At 40.8% G+C, this 21,919-nt stretch overlaps 3 protein-coding genes across 3 annotated transcripts; 2 read left to right on the plus strand and 1 right to left on the minus strand.

Annotated features, from left to right (window-relative positions):
- Positions 1–328: 328 nt before the first annotated feature.
- LOC137946761 (protein GAMETE EXPRESSED 2) lies at positions 329–8,654 on the minus strand. The gene is made up of 20 exons (XM_068793068.1): positions 8,555–8,654; positions 6,150–6,488; positions 5,611–5,952; positions 5,208–5,534; positions 4,915–5,112; positions 4,744–4,826; positions 4,546–4,663; positions 4,121–4,429; positions 3,911–4,035; positions 3,580–3,797; positions 3,107–3,331; positions 2,749–2,984; positions 2,438–2,676; positions 2,150–2,306; positions 1,882–2,045; positions 1,704–1,798; positions 1,470–1,572; positions 698–832; positions 499–594; positions 329–372 (listed from the first exon to the last, which is right to left on the minus strand). The coding sequence occupies exons 1-17, from the start codon at positions 8,652–8,654 to the stop codon at positions 1,479–1,481; spliced, it is 3,369 nt and encodes a 1,122-aa protein (XP_068649169.1). The 3' UTR covers positions 329–372; positions 499–594; positions 698–832; positions 1,470–1,478.
- A 992-nt stretch (positions 8,655–9,646) lies between these two features.
- Positions 9,647–11,334, plus strand: LOC137945209 (UDP-glucuronate 4-epimerase 1). The gene has a single exon (XM_068790987.1). It carries the CDS (start codon positions 9,820–9,822, stop codon positions 11,140–11,142), a length of 1,323 nt encoding a protein of 440 aa, XP_068647088.1. The 5' UTR covers positions 9,647–9,819; the 3' UTR covers positions 11,143–11,334.
- A 3,214-nt stretch (positions 11,335–14,548) lies between these two features.
- Positions 14,549–18,644, plus strand: LOC137946149 (E3 ubiquitin-protein ligase DA2L-like). Its single transcript, XM_068792352.1, has 9 exons — positions 14,549–14,600; positions 14,688–15,014; positions 15,349–15,400; positions 15,493–15,538; positions 16,357–16,438; positions 16,577–16,685; positions 17,005–17,077; positions 17,638–17,704; positions 17,786–18,644. The coding sequence occupies exons 2-9, from the start codon at positions 14,817–14,819 to the stop codon at positions 18,368–18,370; spliced, it is 1,212 nt and encodes a 403-aa protein (XP_068648453.1). The 5' UTR covers positions 14,549–14,600; positions 14,688–14,816; the 3' UTR covers positions 18,371–18,644.
- Positions 18,645–21,919: the final 3,275 nt, after the last annotated feature.

Consider the following 21,919-nt stretch of genomic DNA (forward strand, 5'->3'; position numbering starts at 1 on the left):
ACTAGTCGAAACATATAGACCGGAAAAGCACAGCCTGCAGATAATGCTTAACCCAGCTATCAAAAATAGTGCAAAAATCTGCACTGATATAAAGCACCTAATAATTTACCTAAATTACCAATAGGATTATTAAAGGTAAACGGTAGCTAACAGTTCGGAACCCATTCAAATATTTTCACAAGCTAACGCCTTTCGTAGATAAGTAGAACACAATACCGAACCGACAAGCAAATCCAAATTGTCCTAAACCCTCCAATTCAAGCGGGAGGAAAAGAAAAGAAAAGAAAAGAAAGAAAAACAACTGTAGAAAAGCTCAAAACAGTAACAGTCTCACCTTCAGCAATGTCATGCACAATGGCCATTTTTATACACCTACAAAGCAAAAAGCACAGCGATAAGTAAGCAATTTAGTAACAAAAGCTCGAAATAAGTTTCAATACGGCAGCAGTGAGCACCTAAAATTAAATTTCACTCAAAAGTGAAGGATGATACAATTACCTGTCTCTGTTCACCCCTGGAATGTCATGAGCAATCAGTGGCAACCGATTCCGGTCCGTGCACTTCACGCCGCACCCACCCAGCTCGGTTCGTGGGCTATAAATTGAAAAGAAAAGAACTTCAAACTTTCGCTTCTTCCATTAGATTTCCATTTTTAAGAAGAAAGAACAAGATGGCGATAAATGGGATTGAATCGCACCTTGAGGTGATGGCAGAGCGTGAGGAAATCGACGACGGATGAAGCCGGAGAAGGAGATTGAAATTCTGTGCATCTAGAAGGTGAAGCCCCATCGCTTTGCGTGGTCATTCGAACCCTGAAGATGGCACTTCGAGCCTGCGGGGAGACGATGGAAGGAAGGTCACAACAGGTGCCGCCGTGAATCGATCCATAACGCTATTGCTGACTCCCTTTCACTCCAGAATAGTGTATTAATTAACCATGTCCAACTGTATACTTTAGCAAGCAAAAGTGAACGCCATACTTGAAGAGCCTGACTGGGTCATGAAGAATTTCTCACCAAAAACGTAAAAGAAAGAAATGGATTCAGCTTAAAACAGGTGCCCACTATTAGAAAGATTTATTTCATATTAACCCACATAAATGAACGGTTCTTTAACCTTACAAAAACAGATGATTATGTCTCAAACTGGTCTTTTTAGTAGTTTGCTTATGATCATCATCAACAACCGTCTCAACCTTTGCTCTCTCCCACTTTAGAGGAATTGAGCAAATTAGATTCTAACATAATAATCAAAACTTAGATAATCCCAATTTGTGAACTACTATTATACTCTCCGTAAGTAACACTGATCAGTACATTTGTAAAACAGAATGGTAGAACTAAATTCTTCTAATTTACAGTTTTTTTTTTATAGCATTTGACATTTTGGGAACCAAAACCCATTACTCAAAAGGTGATCATGGAGAACTTCAAGTGGGTAGTTTGGTAAGCTGTCAAGACAAACAATACTTGTTTCCTTCAACTGGCAAGTGGTTCTCCAGTAGTGACATAATCTCTCAAAGAACGAGACTCCACTTTGCTTGATTCTCCAAGCTCACATCTCCGGGAAGACCTGAGAGACCAGAAAAACCCGAACTATTTTTTAGATTTGATATATGAGACTGAGAAACAGAACTTTAACTATTCGAAACTATTTCCTAAGAACTTGTCTGATGTTCATATAGTTTTCGGTTTAAGAGTTACCGCTGACGAAAGTTGGAGCGGTGGGCTCTGAGCAGGAAAGGGGTTGAGCAGCCGGTGAAGTAAGTTGCATTCTCTGAAGAAGTTGCAGAAGACTCCTAAATAAATAAGCAAATTATCAGATTGGAATCATATACTTGACTAATAAGCCATGGAGGGAATCCTCAATAAAGGACATCACCGCTGGTTTTTGGAAGCTATCTGCGTCAGAGAGCTGGACTTCTTTCTGGATAGGTGTTCTCTTTTTGTAGCCTAGGGCAGTTGCACATTTACAAATGAAAAGAAGAAGCATCACCCCCAGTAAAAGCATTGTGAGGAACCCAATAATTATCGCTGATCCCAGCACTGCAAGAAGCAGAGCATCATTAGCAAATCCTTCAGTTTTAAAAGATTCCTTTGTTTACTTTCACTCTCTTTTGTTGATAGCTGAGAGCTTGCCAATAACTTACATTTGGAAACAAGTGAGCTCATGGGTCTTTTTTGCACCAGATGTATGGTAGCCTCCGTCAGCACCGGCAATGACATTCTCTTTGTACAGTTCGAATAGCATCCGAAATTTCCCATATCATTTACTGTAACATAGAGAGCAGCCCCATTATCGGTTCCCTGGACCAGCAGTATGACATCAATGCAATCAGAATCGTAAATTTAAAAGAAAAGATAAATGATCAGAGACTTATTCTACTGCGATTCTTTAGAAAAAAACGGAGAAAAAGTAAATATAATCTAACACTTACTTCGTATAAAAGCTGTTGCATGGCATTGTTACATTCTTCAATTGTTCCGCGGAATCTAAACCCTTCACCTTTAATTACAAAATGATTTGAGATGGTGACAAAAGTCTGTAAGGGCTGCCATTGATAGCTGTTCTGGAGCATCACTTCAGTCGTGTTAATAAGATGAACGGGTAAAGTTGTTGTTAGAACTCCCGAACTAGCCTCCACAGAGATTGTGACTATAAACAAAGACTTGTTACCTGAAAAACGAATTAACGTTAATCATTTTGTAAGTTAACGGAACCAAAAAGAAAACAGGATAGTTGACATACCTGAGAAGTAAAAGAGATCGGGATCGCCTATCAAGAACTCAGTTGCTGGCTTTTGTTCATCGAAGATTTTTAAACTGACGTTGCTCCCCTTTCTCTCCAAGATTATATATTCAGGGACTTGAATAAATGGAGGATCGTTGATGGGCTCCACAACTATTGGCACGTTTGCACTCTCTGTTCCATATTTGTTCTTGGTAGACAAATTGATAACGTCGTTGCCATAAAAATTTTCGTTTCTGAAGTGACAAAGAGAGGCAGAGTAGTTTATCAAAATCACTAGTTTTGGTGAAAAAAATGATATGTTTATGGATCAAAACCTAATAAATCAATAAGCCAGTAAGGTTTTTGTGAATTTTACCCAAGATATTGAACCAATTGAAGTGCAGAATTAATTACTTCAACGCAACCAGCCAAGATCATATCTTTCCCGGTTTTTCCTCTAGTCGCAGACAAACCATCCTGCTCTGGTTTCCAAAACTGCATAGGCATTGGAGCAAGCAATATAGTGCCAAATGGTGCACTGAGAGTAACGGAGATATTCTCCTTCGGGTCCGAGTATTGTATCTCGAATCCACAGAAGCCGCTGCCATAAAGAAGATCGACGAAATTAAATACCTGAGTAAACTTCGAAACACCCACATTATCAAAACGTGAGTAGCAATGCTGTCTTTCTGAATATACGAGGCATCAAGCTACAGATCAACCTCCCGAAGGTGACACACCAGAAAACATGCGGCGGTGAGGAACCAGGTTTGGTTCAGCTTCAGTGTGCTCGCCGCCGCTTTTCTCTGTGCTTTCAAACGCAAACCTACGGTGAGGAACGGCTTTTACCTAAATCTGGGACAGATCATATCTTCAGTAGCTTCCAACTGAGAGGGCAATGATACGAATCGCGGTGGGCTGATGAAGACGGAGATGATAACCGTGCCGGCAGCAAGGTTCTGATTCACATCACGTAGTGTATAAGAGAAAGAATCGCTTCCGAAGAAGCCCTGATAGGGTGTGTATCTGAAGAGCTGTCCGTATCGAAGAAGTGACCCATAACTTGGCTGTTGAATATTCACGATATGGAAGAGTAAATACAGAATTTTCGAAGGGAAGAACTGAAGGAAAGATGTATAGATCAGCAAACAAAATACACTCAGAACAGATTAAATTCCACCATTGATTCTTCAATGACGCTGATGTCCCCATCCGCAAAATAGTCATTTCGCAGGACATCAAAAGCCACTGATTCGTTCTCCCAAACAGAAATTGTATCATTGAAGGCTTGGGGAAAATACTCTTCTGCAAGAAGACTACGAGGAGCAGTAAGAAACTAAAGTAGGAGAAAGGTACCATACTGGTTACTGCCATTGGAAGTGGGACTTACGTCTGTACACGTTGATCTCAAGCGGGCATGGAGGCAATGTGTTGCCTTCGAAAGAAACACATATCTCGCAAGTGCCAGTATTGTTTACTAGATAATAACCAAGATACGAGCCATCTCCATTGTCTTCAAACATCCAACTCACGAATTCTGAACTATTTGGTGAGCGAAAATCAAATGCGAGCTTTCTTTGCTGGGACATTACAGGGTTCGAAAACTTGTCCGCGAGTTGCAGAACAATTACGTTTCTTACAAGTCTCGTTACTTTCTTAGAGAATTTCACTACGCTTGAGATTGACGTATTGACAGAAGCTGCAGGGATTTGGCAGCAGTATTGTGAGAGAGAATCCCATCAAGCAATTAACCAACATAACTTCAGAGTTTTATCAGTAAGAAAAAAAAGAAGATAAAATGTAAGGGAGAACTACCTGGGAATACAACAGATGTGTAAGGGTGACCACCGTTTAATGGAATATTTCCACAAAATACCCAAACATCATACAAGCCCGATTTTACAGGTAGAAACTCGACGTTGAAATTGCTGATCTGTGCATTATCCATACTCAGAAATAACTAAAAGAAGGGCTGCAACAGATAAAGAAAACACAGAGAAGATACGCTCTTACAGCATTTGTTACAGGAGATGCAGTAATGCCTCCAGCATTGCCAGAGTGTTGCTGGATAGGTTCCAATACAGGCTTTCCAATCTCTGTTCAATGATATCATTTTGGTAGTGAAATCAACTTTGGTTCAGTCCACCATAATATCAAAACAAACACAAAACTAAGCATTTTTACCATCAATTGGTACAATGTTAGGTGGCACTTCAAGAGAATCATTTCTCCTTATAATCTGGACACGAATCCATTGCAGGCTAATCGGAGCAGGATTATGGTAGATGTCTTGCAAATATATGGAGAAGTGCGATGTCCCCCCTGCAACCGATCCCTGTAAAGCTGAACCGTTGACAATGCTGTTCAATCCATGGCAATAACCTACACAGAAAAAACACTCAGCAAGTTATTCAGACAAAATGCAGTTCTGACCAACCAAATAAGATTTTTATTGGAAAATACATCGACCGACAAACCTACAAAGACTGTATACTCGTATCGCATGTTAGTGGTGGATCCATCTTGCTTGTCATCAAATACTGTGAGCACGAATTCTCCTGGTTCAGATACAGAGAAAGACAGTAACTGAACGCCAGTTCCTGCTACTTCAAGTTGCAAATCTGTCAGTGGGACAGACAAATTTGTTGCCTCCTCAGTAACTAGTGCATCAAATGCGTAAGACCCATCAACAAGATTGCCGAATCGATCCTTTTGATAGATAAAAACCTCCAGATTAGAAAATATTTGCAGGACATTAATTCCATAATTCCATACAGCTGAGCAGTTAGTGATATCTAAGGGTCCTGCGCGGTGGTGCAAACCTTGATTAGTTACTATCTATAAACAAGAGTAAAAAAGAGGGAGATGAAATGACTTTACCTGGCGTTACCTTGAAAGGTAGGGGAGACCCATTCAAGGTCTGATTTTTGCCCTCTAAATGTAAAAAAAAAGGTCCAGCTGTGGCAGCAAGAAACTCAACAGCAATGTAACCGAACTCGTCCCAGCCTATGTAAGTGACCTGAAGCTCACTGAGAATGGACCCATTTACGTAAGTAGCATACACGGCCATGAACTTGAACGAGGAAATGTCATCGCTTGTTGACGAAATATTATTCCCAAAAGCATCCTTTGCCAGTACTAAAGCTCTAGCTTTTCTGCCTGCTTCAAACTCACTTTCCAAGTTCCTCCAAGACGCGAAACAAACAGCTGGGTATATATCTCCTTAAACCATGTATTAGATATCATTAGAACACAGACCAAGAGAGGCAAATTTAGGTTGTTTAAGTCGATAAATAGATGCATTTCAAACAACTTGGGTGGAAACATAAAACTAAAAAAATTATGAAGCCAATAAGTCAACAGTTGCAGAAGAATACATAAATGCAAAGCAGATTTCCTTCCAAGTGATGAAGCTTTACCAGGTCTAACGTTAAAATGCAATGACTGATCAGAGATCCCTGTATAATAATCCTTGATAGTCACTTGAAATTTCCCAACGATAATCGGAACAAAAGTCATATTCCAATTAGTGAAATCTGCCTCTGCAACTGCGGAGACGCCAGATATAAACGAACTATTTCCCGTTCTCCCCCCCACTGCAATTGTAAACCTATCATGATATCCGTCTGTGGGAAGATTTCTGTAGTTCTCTGAACTTTCCAGAAATGAAATCTTGATAGTTGCAACATCACCAGCCTTAAAATCACGTCTGTCATTGTACCAACTTACTATGAAATCAGGTGAGGTTGGTCGGTTATCTGCATTCCAGATAAAGGATAGAGGTTACTGTTGCAGACTTCAAAAGAACTAACGTATTGAAAACACTTTAATTCTTTGCCATGGAATGACGAAATCACAAAATATATTTGCAAGGAATGTAAATAAAATTGTTGCAAAGTTAAAACTAGGAGAGAAAATTCTTTCTCAAGATCCCAAGTTTTACATTTCTGAGAAGGGAGCTCAGGGAATGCTGCGACTATTGAAGACAAAAACCACAAAGGAAGGCACAAGAGAGTGCTTAATGTTCTTGGTTTCTCCATTTCCTTGATACGAAACGAGATAATTATAAATTCTTGGAAGGTTCCTCGCGTTCGATACGGAGAAGTAGGGAAACTATGGCGGTTTGGAACCTGAGATTGAGTAGGTTTCAGGCCTCCATGCCCGAGGAAGTTAGAATAACTGCCACCACCATTACTGAGCACCTGAATTTTTTTTGCGTGGACAATCAGGCCCTCTATCTTGAGTTTTATTTACGTTACTAAATGCCACTTGGGTTTGAGACATTGCATTGGAGTCACCGTTAATTGACTCAGTTGCGGCCGGTTGATCGCATCTCCCGGTATTTGTTTTTCTTCGTTTCCGAGAAGAACGAAGTATCCGAATAAATGCAGATCATGTAGCATTTAAAAATTCTTATATTACAGGTAATTTTAAATTCCCCGAATATGTCAGATTTCATATTCATGCTCCTTGTAGATACAGTAAATACATTTTGTCTAGACATACATGCTTTACTTGCAGAAGATTTATGGAAACCTCTTACCAAACCACCTTGAGTAACGATTGGTTAAGGAGAAAGCTTAATACTTCCATGTGAAGCTTGAAAAATTCACCTTGACATTGGAGTCGAACGATTACAAGACTTTGTCCTAGGAAATGAATGGTTAATATTCCATGCCCATGTTGAACAAATACCAAAATATTATCATCTTCGATGTCATACGAGACTAGAAATAATTGGAGATACGGTATATGCATACGCAATAAAACCTTTTGAGGCATACGCCATTTCTAGCCATGCCCACACTCTCCATGAACACTTAAAAAAACGCAGCAAGCATAGTGATGAGGTTTCACTATTAAAATCCCTCGACATCGCAGAAACCTGCAAAATTGAAGTTCAAAAACTTCTTGAATCAACTTGTTCTGAAGAACCTTTAGAATGGTGGTTCAAACAAAAACCATTTGCCGATCTTGAACTTATTGATCCCGATAAGGAAATTTGAGTGAAACTGATGGTTTGCACATGGCGAACACCCTTGGTTTCACACAAATTTCCTTATCGGGATTAATAAGTTCAAGATCGGCAAATGATTTATGTTTGAACAACCAGGTTAATTCAAGAAATGTTTGAACTTCAATTTCGTAGTTTTTGTGACGATGAGTAAGAAAGGTGACAAGCCCCATGTGGCAAAATAAATAATAACATAAATTGTTTATACTATTTAATTCAGATTTGATAAAACAAATTTAAATTATAATATAATTAAAAGATACCATATTGGTGGATATCCTTGTTTCCATTATATTTTACGGCCATGTGCCAAGGGTCCATAGATGAGATTCCTATGGAGTGTTGTCGATATAAAAGAAATAACAGAAAAGGAAAGTAAAATTATGGGAAAAAATCATTATGTCAAGTAGGCAGCTTCTTAATGCAAGACAGCAGAAAAATGCCGTTGCTTCAATGATGACTCCTACTGCTATCAGCCTTTCATTTCTAGTAGAAATTGCAATGGACCTTGACAAGCATCTTACTACATTTTGGAGAAATCAATCTTCGCTACGACTTCACAACAAATCAATCTCATTATGTTTATTCATTCCCTCCAGTCCGCAGCTCCGAGGTTTATGACATCACCAGGAGGATCTCCCATTTCGGCTTCGGCTTTAACTTACAGCAACAGCACAGTCCATGCTGGACTGTGGAGGAGGAAGGGTCGCGTTGGGGCGGGTAGGTTTGAGCCCCGACAAGTCTAGAATCTATTCGAACCCAACCACTTCTTTTTTCTTCCAATTTCACATAATGATCAGAAAGACTAACCTGCTTTACCAGATTGGGTCCAACACGTAAGTAACCTGTCTACTTCCTGGACTAGTCCAGAATGTTGATATATGGACGCATTTCCTCCGAGGGTCCCCATTTGATTTGAACGTGTTCAAGTCTCAAATTGTACGAGCTACAACGGTTGGATGTTTCGGCCGGACGACAAATTCTAGTACTCTTCCTTGAGAAAGTTCAACAACGAGGGACTTTTATCAAACGGTTCAAGTGCCGAAACAAATTTTCTGCTTCTTAGGGGCGAAAACGAATCTTACTTGCACAATTTAGTAGCTGCGCACTATTTCAGTCTCTCAATGATCACTGATCTCTCGGTTCCAATTACGATTTACGCTGCTGAGAGGCGGAGACCGAGATCGTTCTTCTCGGCTTAAAAAGAGATTTAATCATGAAATCCCGACATCTTCATCGCTTTCACGGTTGCACATCGATCATTTCTCTTAAAGGAATGAGCAGGCTGCTTGCTGTCCTGCGGCTAAAAGAGCTAAGATAGCCGAGTATAAAGGGAGTTAAAAATCGAAATCTCACCGTCTCAAGGGTGAGTGACTGGCGGGAGGAGGAGACCAGGTGAATGGCGCCAAGTGGAGAGCGTCCCCACATATAGTAAATTGACGGATACCGCAAAAGCCAAGCTATCACAAAGAGAAAGGGAAACTGCTGCGAAAGGGAGTCCTAACTCCAAAATGTCTAATAACAGACAGAACCACGACCAACGGGCGACGGGGCTCCTCAGACACCTCACGGTTACCCAGGCCCTACTCCGTCGGAGACGCAACCGGTTCAACCGGTGGTCAAAGAAAATTGAACAAAAAAAATAATTAAATCCCCACCGAATACTATCCCCCTCCCCATGTTCTCCTTCTCTTTTTAAAATTCCTAAACTCAAAAGCGGAAAACAAATAGGAAACCAAAATCTAAACAAAGAGAGACCCCCGCTCAGAGGCCATACACGGATTAGCTCCTTGTATATATTACCTCCTCTTTTCGTTTTTACGTTCCATTTATATAATGCTAAATTTCGCCGTCCGTTAGCGCGTTCACGCGTCTGGCTGTCGGTTCCGGTGGGTGACCACTATAAATTCCCCCTTCTCCCTTCCTTTCAAATCAGGTGCAGAAAAAAAAAAAATTTGTCGAAAATCAAAGCACCTCTTCATTCCCCACTCCAGTCGCGCTTCTCGCATTGATTTTCATTTCTATTTCTGTATCTATATCCATCTCAATCTTTTTTCGTTTCGATTTGAGTCGATATGCCTTCATTAGAGGACGAGCTCTTTCCTTCGACGCCGGGGAAGGTGAAGATCGAGCGGGCGCATGCCATCAACCGCCAGTTCCACCGATGTTTCGCATCCACCAGCACCATGTTCCTTTGGGCCCTCTTCCTCATCGCCCTTACCGCCTCTTATCTCAGCTTCCAGAGCTTCATGGATACGAGTACCAAGTATTTCACCGCGTCGTGGGGAGGAATCCAGTGGGAGAAGCAGGTCAGGACAAGTGCCCAGCCCACGCATCGCCCAGACGGTGGCCGCGCCGCTGGAGGCGGCGAGATGTCAGTGCTCGTCACCGGTGCCGCTGGGTTCGTTGGCTCCCACGTCTCGATTGCCTTGAAGAAGCGGGGAGACGGGGTCGTGGGCCTCGACAACTTTAACAATTATTACGACCCGTCACTGAAGAAAGCCCGTAAAGCGATGCTCAACCAGCACGGAGTGTTCGTCGTTGAGGGCGACCTGAACGACGCCAGGTTGCTGGCCAAGCTCTTCGACATAGTGGCCTTCACCCACGTGATGCACTTGGCGGCCCAGGCTGGCGTACGTTATGCCATGGAGAACCCCTCATCTTATGTCCACAGCAACGTCGCCGGCTTGGTGACTTTAATGGAAGCCTGTAAGTCGGCGGATCCACAACCGGCGGTCGTCTGGGCGTCATCCAGTTCTGTCTACGGTCTCAACGAGAATGTTCCTTTTTCCGAAGACGATCGAACGGACCAGCCGGCCAGCCTTTATGCTGCGACGAAGAAGGCCGGAGAGGAGATCACCCATACCTACAACCACATCTACGGCCTCTCAATCACAGGTCTGCGGTTCTTCACAGTTTACGGCCCCTGGGGAAGACCCGACATGGCCTATTTCTCCTTCACCCGAAACATCCTCCAGGGAAAACCCATCACCGTCTACCGCGGAAAGAACCACGTCGATCTGGCGAGGGATTTCACCTACATCGACGATATCGTCAAGGGCTGCCTGGGTTCCCTGGACACTGCCGGGAAGAGCACGGGCAGCGGAGGAAAGAAGCGGGGTCCTGCACCGTATAGGATTTTCAACCTTGGCAACACGTCACCGGTGACGGTGCCGACGCTAGTAGGCATTCTGGAGAGATACCTCAAAGTCAAGGCCAAGAAGAACATAATCGAAATGCCAGGGAACGGGGACGTGCCATTCACGCACGCCAATATCACCCACGCGAGGCAGGAATTGGGGTACAAGCCGACGACCGATTTACAGACCGGATTGAAAAAGTTCGTTAGATGGTACCTATCGTATTACGGGTACAATCACGGAAAAGTTGTAAATTAAAAAAATTTCCTTTCATTTTTTGGGTTTTTTTTTTTTTTTTGTTCTTTGTTATTATGGCAAGAGAATTGAAAAGCACTGAATTCAATTTTTTCTGTCGGAGGAAGCGCTAGGAAGAGGCCTTTCCTCCTCTAGTTTTGGGTTTCTGTAAAGCTACAGTTTCGGGCAAGAGCAAGTATGGAGTTTCTTCTCTACTAGACTATGTTCCCATTTGCTTATTTAGATTTGGTTTTTTCCAGTCCTTTTTCACCTATGAATTTGGAAATTAGGCAGACAGCAAAATTAGCGAAAAAGCTGAGGGGGCTAGTTTCGTATTTTCCTGTAGTGTCGGTGGAGTGCATTTTAGAGATTCGGAAATATCTGGATGACTTAACCCGATCCTGATTAGGAGGTCAGGAGGAGTCGGAAAACGAGGTGATTGGGTTCGTATTAAGTAATGCTAGAAAGGACAAAGATGGCGATAAATTGGACGACTTTTTATTCCACGACGAAATTACCCCTGAATAGAGAAAATGCCGGCCCCGCGCCATCTGGCCAATGAGAAAGTTTGAGGTGGGACAGGACAAAGGCATTAGATGATCGAATCGTTGAATGTGAGATTCGGGAAGAAGATAAGACCCTTGAGAAAGCGACAGCTAAGCATCTACGAAAAAGCCAGCAAACCAGCGAAGCAAGGAAAAGGGTTGTTTCACGGTTGTCGATGGGTCCCAAGGGTACGGCAACCGTCAGATTTTCTCTTTCAAATGGATGATTGACACTGCTCGTACAGTCCAGCTGTGAACGGATCTTTTGTTTTGTTCTTTCTTCTAGTTTCTGTATAAAACAGGTTCGGATTTCCCTCTTTCCACTCTTGGCAGGATCCCGCTTGGATGTTTTGAACCACCCTAATCGGATCTGGTTCGGAGGTTCCGCGCTCGATCGCGTATACGGTACCAAGTACCGCCTACGAGTGTATACGCGGATCGGGTTACAGATAGTCAAGACGGTACCATATACAATTTGTGTACGGAGTAATGGGAACCACTGGCATATTAGAGGCGGTGGGGTGACTGGTGCGGGACCACAAGAAAGCTCACGTCCGAAGGCGATGACTCGTGAGCATGGAAAAAAACTCGCAGTGGGTGAGTTTCGTTTCGTTTCTACCTCGGGTATCGGATCCTCTGCTTCGCGGGTCGTGCCTCGTGACGGACGTAAACTCGTTGCGGCCGGATTAGTGGTGCAGGACCTTTTTCATTTTCCATTCATGAATGCTGGTTTCACGGTCCAACGAAACTGCGAATTCATATCATCTGAGATCGCCTGATTTAGCAATCACCGGGACCTTGAAAATCTGATCTGTAGTTCCTGATAAGCGATCGGTAAGCCAGGAAATAAAATTAAGCAAATCGCCGATTTCTCCGTTACATTCATCCACTGATAATTAATTTTTTAAAAAAAGATATAAGGACTTGTCCGACAAATAATCCGGCATCAGCTTCATTGATTGAGAGATTTAATCAAAGCAAATAGGGATTCAGTTCTTTTTATAAAAGCGCTTTGTCCCCGTTCCCGAAGCGTCCAATGATCTGTTAGTCCAAAACAGTTCACGACGACTTGGGCAGCCGTTTCTCTTTCCAACTTTGCTTTGGCCGGTGGCCACACATCGAAACGTGATTGACTGACGGTCATGTGCCATTTATTCCTTCAGGAATTATATATATCCGGTACATACACCATACCTAAGTATATAACATTTAATTTCGTATTATATTTTACTTTATAGTGGGGACTATTTCATTGATCTCGATAATTACAGGCATAATTCAGATTAATCTTTTCACTACTTTTTCTATTTCGCATTTGACTTAAATATAATGGTTTGGAACATTCAGGTACATGCATCATGCCTTATGTACATAAAGGAGACACATTAGTGGGGCCCGTTCTTGTGTGAGACCGGCCGTTTAATGATGTCCACGTTGGGGGGCATGGGAGTGGTGTGGGTGTGGGTGTCGGCGGGGCCTGGTCTTCGTTTTGGTTTTAAATAAGTGGAAGACAAAATGTCTTGGAGTGTACACTAAGGAGGTGAACGTATACAGTATAAGTGTGTAAAGGTTTGACCTCGCACCTACCCAGAAAGGGAATTCCGTGCGTCTTTCGTTGAATTCGGAGCTCATTATTGCAAGGATGTGCTATGAATCAATCCGATTTCGTATGCGTCCTTGGAGGTCGCTAGGGGTTCCCACGTTTAGCAGACGTTACACGTTCTGGTTGGTTCATGAATGCCCGATTCATATCCGTCAATTCAACTAGTCCAGAATGAGATACATTTTGTTGCAAATATTTTGGTCTCATATCGCCGACACATCTCGTATATACCGTATTTTACTTTGCCTTGTTGAACCAACCTACTTTTTCTCCTCTATTTAATCTTCTCTATCATGATTATTTCTAATCTATAGAGATTGTGACAAATGTTGAGTCATTAATTGATTAATATTTTTGTGGCTTTTGATGCTTCCATGTGTTACCTTACTTGTCTTGTCTCAAAGGTGTTTGCGTATAAGCCATATGTTTGCAATGTGCCACCTCCTCTACTTAAAATTAAATGGTAATCCTCTTCTAATTGACTTTAATGGTGGCACCTATACAATTGGCCTCATCTTAACCCTTGATTAGATTCTGATTTCAATAATTGATCCAAAATTTCACTAAAGCTTTGATATTGATAGTTATTTGACCATTAGTCAACCATGGTCAATTTTTAACACCCACTAATGAAACATGACAATTTGATTTCGCATACAAATTTCTCTCCCGGCTTAATGGTGACACATAAATCCCTACTTTAATTATACTGCTTTATCTTTTAGCTAACTTTATTTACTAAGATAATTATTTGAATGTTTATTAATTGTATATTACGGTTAACATTTCTGTAAACTTAGGTGGTATTTAATATTGTTTTTAAGAGTTAGTTGCCAACAAACCCGAAATGTAACTAGCTTAATTGCGTACATAATAAAAGTGGTTCAAAATTAATCACTAATAGAACACCATCAAAATGATAAAATTATATGACAAAAGCGCATTAAATTGGGCTAAATGTAATAATTAAACGTTATTCAAGAGTAGAGAAGGTTTGGTATTAGATAAGGTATTATATTTAAGCAAAGAGGCGTGACGGTCTTGAAAGAACCGAAAAGACTGATGAATAATTAAGTTAATTTTAAGGTAAGACAAAAGTTCTAATGATAGGATTAAGCCACCAGACGAGTTAGAACCAAACATTCAAATAGGAAGCTCATCAATTCTAATGAGAGTGATTTTTTAATTTGTTTAAAAAAGCGAAAATGCAGGCAGGATAACCGAGTCGGATAGCTTATAATTGGATTTTGTTGCCGATTCGACTCAGAGCTCTAAACCGAATGGGAAGCTCGCCTGAGCAAGTTGCAGACACAAGTTTGCTCGCCGCGACTTCTGTGCGTAGGCTCCTATATTTTAATCCTGCTTTTGCTTTTCTTCGTTTACAGAAAAACTACTCTGACAAGAAAGAACAAAAGTTGCAGAACGAACTTCAAAACTATTCTGGAAGTGGAAAGGAAGGAGCACTGCAAAATTAAACAACCCAGATGATAGGAAACGCAAATCGATGAAGATTTCGACTACGAAAGAAGGAAAGGAGAAGCTGAAGATCGATGGGTAACCGAATTTGCAGGAAGCGTAGTAGCGCAATCGAGGAGCGGTTCACGAAACCGCAACGACTGATACGGCAGCCGTCTGATGTCGATTACAAGAGGCTCCGCAAGCTAATTTTGTCTCAGAAGCTCGCGCCTTGCTTCGACGGCGTGGAAGATTCTAATCCTGATTTAGAAGAATGCCCCATCTGTTTCTTCGTAATTCTCTTCTGGGTTTTTCTTAACTTTGATGTTTCCACGCGCTCTCTTTTTCTTTGTTGTTTATTATCCATGGAGCTCTCTAAAAACTTGATTTTTTTTTAAATTTATTTCCGTTTTACTACTTGATTTTCGGATGAATTCGATTCTTAAAGGCCTTCTTTTTATTCCATATTACTTTCTTATTTGACGTTCATGAATTTTTCCGAAGAGGTTGGGCATTTCCATGGCTGGGAGTTCCCTGATTTGTTTACTTCAGTTTCATTTCAAGATTCGAGATTCTGATACCAAGGCCACAACTTCTTTTTTTGGTTCCTTTTTTCTGTTGTTTCAGTACTACCCGAGTTTAAATCGCTCGATATGCTGCAGTAAAAGAGTCTGCACAGGTATGTTTCCTTCCCTTCATTTCCATTAGTTATCTGTTCGGTTTCTAATACCATTAGTTAATGTAAGTTTTGCTTGTAATTTTTCGATGTAGAGTGCTTTCTGCAGATGAAGCCTTCAAATGCTGCTCGACCTGCTCAGTATCTTTTCATTTTCATAATCGTTTTTGTTATTTTATTTAAATACACCATCATGTGCATTTGCCAGTTCGTTATTATTTTCTACACTAAGTTTCTCGTACCTAATTTGCATCTTCTAAACATAGTCGTCAGCATCTTTCTTCTTTGAGGTAGTTATGGTTGCTTATCGGCAACCGACTGCTATTACTCTTAGAATCACGAAAATGCCCTGTACTTTCTAAGCTGTTCTCTTACTGAAAAAGTTCAGTTCAGATGAACCACTGGGAACTGCAGTTTTTGCTCCTTGATGTCATGGAAAGAAAAAATTTCATTTAGCATATAAATTAAAAGGAGAGTAAAGGAGATTTCCTTAATGTTCACAGGCATTTTAGTTGGAGCCTTTAGCTTCTGTAGTGTGGACACCTAACATGCAAAAAGTCTCGGAAGTGAGAAAAAGAGAGCTATGTTACAAATTTAAGTCCTCCAAAATGTGCTTGGACAGTTGAAATATGATTTTTTTTCTTCAACCTACAGCTGAAATAGATCAACTGTTGGATTTTCTACTTTGAAAGTGCATTAGACTGCTCTATTGTTTGGAGAGAGTGCTTTATTGTTCGGAGTGTTTCAGTTTGTTCCAGCGATGATGGCAAAAGCTAGGGTCCTGGTTGTTAAGACATATCCGGTGACTTCCTGGACTTGGCCATCCAGGGAACTGAAGTCCTTGACTTTACAACTTTACCCCCAGAATTTGGAGAAGAAGACATTTTGTTGATTTAAGCTGTCTTAGCTAACTAACAGTACAGTGAAATGCCAGAGTTTGAATTTCTTAACTGTTTAAGGTGCCCATTTTGCAAATGCTCAAGCTATGCAGTTGAGTTCCGTGGTGCTAAGACAGAGGAAGAGAAAAGAAAAGAACTAGCTGTATGTGTTCTTGTCTTAAATTAATGTGTATGTGTCCTGTTTCTAATGTAACTAACTGTTACAATTTTGTTTTTAAAGGTGTTTGAATAAATTTCTATTGAAATTGAAGGCAAATCGTTGGTTTGTTTCTTGGTTTAGGAAGAACAGAAGGTTATTGAAGCCAAAATGCAAATAGAGAGGCGTGAATCTCAGAATGATCGGGCTTGGCTTGTTGACCACCCTTCTTCTATTGAAGCACAATCATCAGGTTCAAGCTTTGGGCTAAGCTCAAGTTCTGTTTTGAGACTTGAGTTTTTGCAGGTTTTACCTTTCTATTTCATCCTAATGAGGTTTGGATGAGTGATGGAGTTAATAGTCGTGGTAGTAGACTTAAAAATTGCACATGTGTGGCAATACTTAATTCCTTGAATTCTGAAGGAATGGTTCTTTATGGGTCCTCGACAGTCTCTTCAAAGGCCTGAAAGCCCTTTAGCAATAAATAGTCAATTTCTATGTGGGAATCAAACATGCATTCAATAGTATTTACCAATGTTATTATTTTGTGGGAATCATGTGGATTTGAGCAGGTGACTCCCAGGAGATTAGAGGCTGTTGCGTGGAGGTACCAGCAGAAAGTATGGTCTATCAGTTACCCGAGAGGTCTGTGAATAATATTTTAGCTTGTTTTAAGTAGCATTGAAGAAAACCACTTTGCTTCTATCGGCCCTGGGAATTCTTTATATGTAGTATCCCAGAAGAAAATGATTGTTTTGGCACGACTCCTGGACCAGTAAATATCCCTGAACTAAGGAAGAGCAAAATCCATTTGTTAACACTGTTAATTATCATATCAAATCAGCATGATGCATTTTGATATTGTATAGGTGTAACTTATAGACCATTATTTTTCTAAGCTTTTAAAGGTAAATATCGTTTTGTTTAGAATTTTACAAATCAAACCAAATCAATATGATGCATTTGTCTTGTCATTTTTGTGAGATTCACCAGATAGAATTCTCTGTCCAATGAGAAATTGGCACATTGAACCATGGCAAATTTTGATATTTCATCTGACAATTATTAGTTTACATGGGATTTGCTGTTTAAGTTTATATGCATTAAGTTTTTTTCTTATTTTATTCTGGAAAAAAGTGTTAATATCAGCATTGTCAATTCCTAAGTTATGTGATGTTACTTTTTTACCTAATTAAATTGCACAGGCATGGAGAATTCAATCAACATTATGAAGAGATCCTGATAATGGAAGCGATTTGGCGTTCTCTTCAGGTTTAGTGCTTGTTTAATATCTACACTTCTGATTGTGGTAATATACAAATGACACTGGTTATGCACATTAAATTCTTTCAGGAACTTGACTTTCAGGCGAATACAAGTAATCAATCTTCTAGACCAAGTGGCTCTGGTGACGCTCAGGGTGCAACTCTTCATTCATATCAGAATTTGTTGTCCTCTACATCATTTCTGGGAGTGAAAGAAGATCTTCCAAAAGAATCAGTAATTCAAAGAGTTGCGGTTTCAATTCCCGGATTGGATGAACATGGTCAGTCAACGATTGACCTGATAGCCCCAGATTCTAGTTCTTTGGAAGAATATCAGGACCTGAAAACTGAGACAAACTCTGGTGCAGAGTCAGGAGGTCTAGAATCTGAGGCAGGGTCAGAAGTTGAGTGTCTGGCTAGCTGTTCTTATACTACTGAGAACGATTCTTGGGAGTCACGCTCTCACAGCATTCAAGAAGGAAACCGGGATTTGCTGCCAGAGGCTAGCTCTGATGCAGATGCAGAGGAGGCTAGTGACAGAGGGTCCTCCTTGAGCAGCATTCATGCTTTCTCGGACAGATCTTGTGGAACTCTGCATTATACTGATGATGAGGTAGAGCCCTGCTGCTCAATTCTTTCATCTCCTCTTTCTCTGGCGCAGGAGAGGATTTAGATAATTTATGTTCTGCAGCCAATTGCAGAGTTAATCACTCATTTTCTTGAGTCATAGTGTACATAATTTGTTCTAAAGCGGCATATGATTTACTATACTGGCATTTGATGTTGTAATGAGATGAAGTGCTCCATTTGATGCTCTGCCTCCATGGAGCTATTTCTTTCTCTCTCTCTCTCTCTCGTTTAGTTATGGATATTGGGAGTTACAGACATTACATAAGTGCTCGCACCTCCTATGTTCAAATTGATCGTGTGCATACTTTATGCTGGCATTAATTAAAGTACAAAAAGGGACAGACCATGGATCACCTCTCGAGATTTTTGAATCTTGTTTCAAAATGAGATGAAATAAGGACAATCTTTGATCTTGGTTCCATCTTATATTTAAATACGGCTCAGAAAACCCTGAGCCATGTTCATTGTATTGCCACCAAATTGATGCAAACAGTAACAACGATGGTTCACTATATTGCAGCTACATAAACGTACCAGGTGATTTGTTAGCCTTAGCAAGTCATGGATCGGTTAAAGAGTAAGTAAAAGTGAGTCCTTTCTCTCTTTTTTCTGTTTTAAGTGAATTAACATATCAAATACTTCCGGATTAGCTTATAATGAAGATAATGAAAATCGTCAATCTAGATTAGAAGAAGGAAGAAAAGCTCATCTACTAGCATCCTAAATGACCATGAGGAACAAAAGATGAACAATGCACCGCGATACGGAGAAACTGATCGACAAAATCTTCATTATTCACAGCTAACATCCAACAAAAGAAGCTAAACACCGAAACTAGTTCCAGACGGATTGGGTACTCGTTAAATTTCGGTCTCTCTCGACCCTACATTTTTTTCATATCTGCCAAATGTGCGGCGAAAATCAGAGCATGGGTAGTGATAAGGAGCACTGCCATTAGACTGAGGAAGATGCCCAGGCGTTTCCACCTCTGCTGGAGGGTTCTCAAGAACCCCTCTTTGCATGATTCGCAATCGTAACAGAGTTTGTTCTGGGCGTTGTCCCAGGTGCTACAGTCCCCTCCCAAAACTGGCCTTGATGCATAGTGGAGCTCCTGGTACTCTTTGCTTTCCCTTGTGTTGATCCAACAGGTCGCGTTCACGTACTGCATCCCGCAGAAAGATGGTGGCTTGCAGCAACCGGACTGTAAGAAGCAACAAAAGAATTCTTATTCTGGCTGTTAACAGACTAACAGTGTCTTTGAGAGTTAAAAATGGTTTGCATTGACTTATGAGAAGCAGTGGAGCCGTGGCATAGAGTACAGATAATTCATGCCGGAAACAATGTTGGAGACGAGTTTTACCTCTATCCATGTGAGCCTCTTCGTGCTGAACTCGTAGGACGTTAGTCCCATCGTTCTGAAGCCTAATTCATGGCAGAATTGAGTGCGGTACAAGCAAGTCTTTATATGGTTCCAATAACGTCCATGCCGGCCAACTCTAAGTTTGAGCCACATCGGTGAGTCCGGGACTGCTCGGCTCTCCATTTTATAAGCTCCGACGAGGGCAAGTCCCACAATGAACATGACCATGAGTGGGATCGTCGCAGCCAAGAGACCCGGCATGAGACAACGGGACCCATAGTAGATCACCAGGTTGCTGATGATGAATATGAGAATCATTGCGACTCCGATCACGATTCGCATCTCTGGCATATGAATCAGGTTTTCACAGTTGTAGTCCTGCATGTAGAGTAACGATAACCCGGCAGCAAGCACCGGAAGAGAGAGGATGAAACATGAAACTGTGAGTATGCGGACCACTCTCTTCATCTTATAATCTGACACTAGTGGGGGGATCGGGTCTTCAAGTGGGAGCTTTGATGCTTCGAGAGGTGGAGCTAATGATGGCTTCGGAGCTTCAGCCTGCTTTGGAGCTTCAACTTGAGGCTTGGATTCTCCTTCAGCTGCCTGCTGTTGGCCACTTTTTTCATCCATTACTGGAGTTGTCGAGAGTCGGAGTGTGGCTTAGTGGCTGTGTCCGAGTTTAATACTGTGGAATACAGTACAAGTAACGTTCGATTAGTTAGGATTTTCTTAACTGACTATCACCAAAGGTTTGCTTGAACAAGTCAACATTTGAAGAGGGCTATTCGAATTTTGAAAATCCAGTCAAGGGCAGCCGAATCTACAGGAAGCAGAGAGGTGCAATCGAGTAGTTCACAATGAAGATGCATGTCAATTTCATTTTGTATCAGAGCAGTGCCTCTCTGATGGCTTCATTTTCGTTGAGAATTTTTTTTTTTTTGAGCGACGCTCTGTGCTCTCTGCGCGTCGGCCGGCGATTCGAGACCCGGCACCGTGCGTCGGAATGTGCCAACGACGGACGGCTCCCATCGTCCGTCGCGTTCTTGGGCTTCTGCGTCGAAAGAACGGCGGTGGCCGGCGCGGGGTGCGCCACCGACGGCGGACGCCATCGAACGCCCCCTCTGCGCGTGGCTGGAGGTTGAAGACGACCTCCAGCGCAGAAAAAAAAAATTAAATTAAATTATAAGGTAGTTTTATTTAAATAACGAATCGCCGATTCGAGGGGTTGAGTCGACCTGACTCGCTAGTTCCAAGTTGGTCAAAGAAGAAGCCGAGCCGACTCGTTTCACAAAAAGTAATTTTTGTGCAAGCGGAGATTCGAACACGTGCGCCTGGCTTTCAGCAACAGAGACCATTAGACCATCTGGCCTTTATATGTTATCATTAGATACATATGATATATAATTATATCTCTGTAAAATTATTATATTTGTTTTTTATGCAATTTATATTTTAATTCATATGAATTAAATAATTTTACATGCACATATACTATGCATATTTTATCAAATTTTCAATTGTGAAAAACTTTATTTGGTTTTTATGCATATTTTAGGTTAACCTAAATATAAGAAATTAATAATTGACATCAATTTTAGTCAATTATTTTTATGTTATATTTTTTGTATACATTTGAATAATTAAGTAATTGTTATAATATTCATAATCATGAAAATGTCTAGTGATATTAAGTTTAGTCACATAAAGTTAATGACATAAAAAATTATGATTAATCATAGAGATATAATAATTTAACCCCACAAGGTAAATGTTATATTTAAGTGATTAATCAGGATGGGAAATAAATATTAAAAAAAAATATTCTATTTGCCGATAGACCTAGGATATTTCTTTATAAACAAATTTTTGGGTCCATCATAAAGAGACATAATCCGCTTATGTGTTATAATTTATACCCATATGAAATATTATAATTACACGCTGATTTATTTATTTGAATTATTTACATGGGTAAATATTCAAAAAATTTGCTTCATTATATGTTTATTAAGCGTGTTGTCTATTTTGCAATTATTTAAACTTTGTCTGTCCCAAACTTTGATTCATCTATTATTCCATTAAAATGAGAGAATTATATTGAGTGGAAGGAAAAAATTCTCCTGTTATTGGGGTGCATAGATCTTGACTGGGCACTTCAAGTGGATGAACCTCCAAATCTCATGGAATCCAATACCCAAATTGTGATAACATCATTTGAACTTTGGGAGT

This window comes from Aristolochia californica, unplaced genomic scaffold (genome assembly GCF_029961685.1).
Source record: "Aristolochia californica isolate CCGP_79_NKW_82.1479 unplaced genomic scaffold, dmAriCali1.0.hap1 SCAF_12, whole genome shotgun sequence".
NCBI classification, from domain to species: domain Eukaryota; kingdom Viridiplantae; phylum Streptophyta; class Magnoliopsida; order Piperales; family Aristolochiaceae; genus Aristolochia; species Aristolochia californica.

What these genes read in the sequence shown, in the direction of transcription:
- LOC137946761 (XM_068793068.1), bottom strand. Translation starts at nt 8,654, where the DNA reads ATGGGGACCCTCGGAGGAAATGCGTCCATATATCAACATTCTGGACTA. An exon ending in CATCTCCTGTAACAAATGCT is followed by an intron (nt 4,664 to 4,743) that starts GTAAGAGCGTAT and finishes GATAATGCACAG; the next exon opens with ATCAGCAATTTCAACGTCGA. An exon ending in CGCTCCAACTTTCGTCAGCG is followed by an intron (nt 1,573 to 1,703) that starts GTAACTCTTAAA and finishes CTGGTCTCTCAG; the next exon opens with GTCTTCCCGGAGATGTGAGC.
- LOC137946149 (XM_068792352.1), top strand. Translation starts at nt 14,817, where the DNA reads ATGGGTAACCGAATTTGCAGGAAGCGTAGTAGCGCAATCGAGGAGCGG. An exon ending in GTCTATCAGTTACCCGAGAG is followed by an intron (nt 17,078 to 17,637) that starts GTCTGTGAATAA and finishes TAAATTGCACAG; the next exon opens with GCATGGAGAATTCAATCAAC. An exon ending in CGATTTGGCGTTCTCTTCAG is followed by an intron (nt 17,705 to 17,785) that starts GTTTAGTGCTTG and finishes AAATTCTTTCAG; the next exon opens with GAACTTGACTTTCAGGCGAA.
- LOC137945209 (XM_068790987.1), top strand. Translation starts at nt 9,820, where the DNA reads ATGCCTTCATTAGAGGACGAGCTCTTTCCTTCGACGCCGGGGAAGGTG.